This window comes from Oncorhynchus nerka, unplaced genomic scaffold (assembly GCF_034236695.1).
Source record: "Oncorhynchus nerka isolate Pitt River unplaced genomic scaffold, Oner_Uvic_2.0 unplaced_scaffold_423, whole genome shotgun sequence".
Lineage (NCBI taxonomy): Eukaryota > Metazoa > Chordata > Actinopteri > Salmoniformes > Salmonidae > Oncorhynchus > Oncorhynchus nerka.
In genome coordinates this window covers 587737-592736 of record NW_027040490.1, presented here as the reverse complement: position 1 = coordinate 592736, position 5000 = coordinate 587737, and the positions used below count along the sequence as shown (strand labels likewise).

At 41.4% G+C, this 5000-nt stretch overlaps 1 protein-coding gene across 1 annotated transcript in view; it reads right to left on the bottom strand.

Moving 5' to 3' along the window:
• LOC115127460 (ankyrin-2-like) overlaps window positions 1-5000 on the bottom strand; it is a 242285-nt gene that overhangs the window by 133148 nt on the left and 104137 nt on the right. The window contains 3 exon segments of the mRNA XM_065017053.1: window positions 138-241; window positions 455-521; window positions 3242-3368. Coding sequence (XP_064873125.1) covers window positions 138-241; window positions 455-521; window positions 3242-3368 — 298 coding nt within the window.

The window sequence follows — 5000 nt, the reverse complement described above, 5'->3', positions numbered from 1 at the left end:
ATGTATGTGCGTGTGTGTGTGTGTGCATGTGTGTGCATGTGTGTGCTTGCATGCTTGTGTGTGTGAGTGTGCGTGTGTGTGTGTGAGTGCATGTGTGTGTGTGCATGTGTGTGTGTGTGTGTGTGCTCCATACTGACCCAGAGTGCAGCAGGCTAGATGACAGCACTACGTTGTCCAGGTGCTCTGCTCCCCAGCTCAGTCTGAAGGAGTCCTTCTCATTCTCTCTGGACAGAGACGACACCTGCTGACCAACACAACTACATCTGGAGGTGGACTTCAACAGAAACATCAACAGGTGTATTTATACAGGTGAGTATACAGGTGTGTTAAGGTTTCTACAGGTGTGTAAAGCTGTGTGTAAAGGTTGTAATGATGTGTACAGCTGTGTGAAGGTGTACACCGGTTTCTGAAAAGGTGTGTGAAGGTGTGTGAAGGTGTGTAAATGTTTAATGACCTGGTGGCTGGTGATCATGTCTTCAATCAGGACTCCATCTCTCTGGTGGACAGGGGTCTGATGAGACCTGGAGACATAGACAGTACTATATTATACACAGTGATAGAGGGTCTGATGAGACATAGACAGTACTATATTATACACAGTGATAGAGGGTCTGATGAGACATAGACAGTACTATATTATACACAGTGATAGAGGGTCTGATGAGACATAGACAGTACTATATTATACACATCAACACAGTGATAGAGGGTCTGATGAGACACAGACAGTACTATATTATACACAGTGATAGAGGGTCTGATGAGACATAGACAGTACTATATTATACACAGTGATAGAGGGGTCTGATGAGACATAGACAGTACTATATTATACACAGTGATAGAGGGTCTGATGAGACATAGACAGTACTATATTATACACAGTGATAGAGGGTCTGATGAGACATAGACAGTACTATATTATACACAGTGATAGAGGGTCTGATGAGACATAGACAGTACTATATTATACACAGTGATAGAGGGTCTGATGAGACATAGACAGTACTATATTATACACAGTGATAGAGGGTCTGATGAGACATATACAGTACTATATTATACACAGTGATAGAGGGTCTGATGAGACATAGACAGTACTATATTATACACAGTGATAGAGGGTCTGATGAGACATAGACAGTACTATATTATACACAGTGATAGAGGGTCTGATGAGACATAGACAGTACTATATTATACACAGTGATAGAGGGTCTGATGAGACATATACAGTACTATATTATACACAGTGATAGAGGGTCTGAGATGAGACATAGACAGTACTATATTATACACAGTGATAGAGGGTCTGATGAGACACAGACAGTACTATATTATACACAGTGATAGAGGGTCTGATGAGACATAGACAGTACTATATTATACACAGTGATAGAGGGGTCTGATGAGACATAGACAGTACTATATTATACACAGTGATAGAGGGTCTGATGAGACATAGACAGTACTATATTATACACAGTGATAGAGGGTCTGATGAGACATAGACAGTACTATATTATACACAGTGATAGAGGGTCTGATGAGACATAGACAGTACTATATTATACACAGTGATAGAGGGTCTGATGAGACATAGACAGTACTATATTATACACAGTGATAGAGGGTCTGATGAGACATAGACAGTACTATATTATACACAGTGATAGAGGGTCTGATGAGACATAGACAGTACTATATTATACACAGTGATAGAGGGTCTGATGAGACATAGACAGTACTATATTATACACAGTGATAGAGGGTCTGATGAGACATAGACAGTACTATATTATACACAGTGATAGAGGGTCTGATGAGACATAGACAGTACTATATTATACACAGTGATAGAGGGTTGGAGGAGACATAGACAGTACTATATTATACACAGTGATAGAGGGTTGGAGGAGACATAGACAGTACTATATTATACACAGTGATAGAGGGTTGGAGGAGACATAGACAGTACTATATTATACACAGTGATAGAGGGTCTGATGAGACATAGACAGTACTATATTATACACAGTGATAGAGGGGTCTGATGAGACATAGACAGTACTATATTATACACAGTGATAGAGGGTCTGATGAGACATAGACAGTACTATATTATACACAGTGATAGAGGGTCTGATGAGACATAGACAGTACTATATTATACACAGTGATAGAGGGTCTGATGAGACATAGACAGTACTATATTATACACAGTGATAGAGGGTCTGATGAGACATAGACAGTACTATATTATACACAGTGATAGAGGGGTCTGATGAGACATAGACAGTACTATATTATACACAGTGATAGAGGGTCTGATGAGACATAGACAGTACTATATTATACACAGTGATAGAGGGTCTGATGAGACATAGACAGTACTATATTATACACAGTGATAGAGGGTCTGATGAGACATAGACAGTACTATATTATACACAGTGATAGAGGGTCTGATGAGACATAGACAGTACTATATTATACACAGTGATAGAGGGTTGGAGGAGACATAGACAGTACTATATTATACACAGTGATAGAGGGTTGGAGGAGACATAGACAGTACTATATTATACACAGTGATAGAGGGTTGGAGGAGACATAGACAGTACTATATTATACACAGTGATAGAGGGTCTGATGAGACACAGACAGTATTATACACATCAACACATTGTGTGTGTGTGTGTCTGTCTGTCCTTCTGTCAGTGTGAGTGCGTACCATAGGAGGCTGGTGGCACCTTAACTGGGGAGGACGGGCTCATCGTAATGGCTGGAGCAGAATTTGTGGAACGGTATCAGGTGACTCTGTGTGTGTGTGTGTGTGTGTGTGTGTGTGTGTGTGTGTGTGTGTGTGTGTGTGTGTGTGTGTGTGTGTGTGTGTGTGTATTTGTGTGTCCCTGCGTGTGTGTGTGTGTGTATTTGTGTGTCCATGCGTGTGTGTGTGTGTGTGTGTATTTGTGTGTCCGTGCGTGTGTGTGTGTGTGTGTGTGTGTATTTGTGTGTCCATGCGTGTGTGTGTGTGTGTGTGTGTGTATTTGTGTGTCCATGCGTGTGTGTGTGTGTGTGTGTATTTGTGTGTCCGTGCGTGTGTGTGTGTGTGTGTGTGTATTTGTGTGTCCGTGCGTGTGTGTGTGTGTGGTGTGTGTGTGTGTGTGTGTGTGTGTGTGTGTGTGTGTGTGTGTGTGTGTGTGTGTGTGTGTGTGTGTGTGTGGGGGGCGTGCATCACCTGTCCAGGTTGTGGCTCATGTAGTTGAATCCGTCCAGGTATTGTCCAGGTAGAGAGTCGTCTCCCAGCTCCCTCAGGTCCTCAGCTCTCAGGTACTCCCCTCCATCACCTGTCATAGTGTCCTCACCTGGGGGGAGAGGAGGGAGAGGAGAGGAGGAGGGGGAGAAGTGGGAGAGGGGGAGAGGGGGAGGAGGGAGAGGGGGGGGGAGAAGTGGGAGAGGGGGGAGATATAAATAGAAAGAGTTAAAAGGTTGATGTCAGTCATCTCTGGCATCATCGTGAAGTCAGTCATCTCTGGCATCATCGTGAAGTCAGTCATCTCTGGTATCATCGTGATGTCAGTCATCTCTGGCATCATCGTGAAGTCAGTCATCTCTGGCATCATCGTGAAGTCAGTCATCTCTGGTATCATTGTGATGTCAGTCATCTCTGGCATCATCGTGAAGTCAGTCATCTCTGGCATCATTGTGAAGTCAGTCATCTCTGGCGTCATCGTGAAGTCAGTCATCTCTGGCATCATTGTGAAGTCAGTCATCTCTGGCATCATTGTGAAGTCAGTCATCTCTGGCATCATTCTGGTAGACATCTATCGCCACCATTCTCCTCAGGCTGTTAATAAATACCTACTGGAAAGTTTACTACAAACTCTACGCAGAAGCAAGAAGCTGCAAAATCGTCCAAGGGGGTGACTCCTTGTGACACTTTCGGGCTTTTCAACTTACTTTCTTACTACCTGAATATTTAGACACTATTATTCCTTCTGCTGTCGTGGGGGCAGTGTTGTCGCTCGGTTCCTTGATCTGATCTATAGGCTATTTAAGCTATTCGTCAAAGTAACCTATTTTGCATCGATAACCAAATATAATCTCAGTGACTGTTCAAACCACGAACCAAACAACAGTGTAGCCTGTTATAGAAGTGATAATGTTATTCTAGAACACATAGCTATAGAATCCCCCCAGAATGTATTATAGAAGTGATGTTATTCTAGAACACATAGCTATAGAATACCCCCAGAATGTATTCTAGAAGTGATAATGTTATTCTAGAACACATAGCTATAGAATCCCCCAGAATGTATTCTAGAAGTGATGTTATTCTAGAACACATAGCTATAGAATCCCCCCAGAATGTATTCTAGAAGTGATGTTATTCTAGAACACATAGCTATAGAATCCCCCAGAATGTATTGTAGAAGTGATAATGTTATTCTAGAACACATAGCTATAGAATCCCCCACAATGTATTCTAGAAGTGATAATGTTATTCTAGAACACATAGCTATAGAATCCCCCCAGAATGTATTGTAGAAGTGATAATGTTATTCTAGAACACATAGCTATAGAATCCCCCCAGAATGTATTGTAGAAGTGATAATGTTATTCTAGAACACATAGCTATAGAATCCCCCAGAATGTATTGTAGAAGTGATAATGTTATTCTAGAACACATAGCTATAGAATCCCCCCAGAATGTATTGTAGAAGTGATAATGTTATTCTAGAACACATAGCTATAGAATCCCCCAGAATGTATTGTAGAAGTGATAATGTTATTCTAGAACACATAGCTATAGAATCCCCCAGAATGTATTGTAGAAGTGATAATGTTATTCTAGAACACATAGCTATAGAATCCCCCCAGAATGTATTATAGAACTGATAATGTTATTCTAGAACACATAGCTATAGAATCCCCCCAGAATGTATTGTAGAAGTGATAATGTTATTCTAGAACACATAGCTATAGAATCCCCCCAG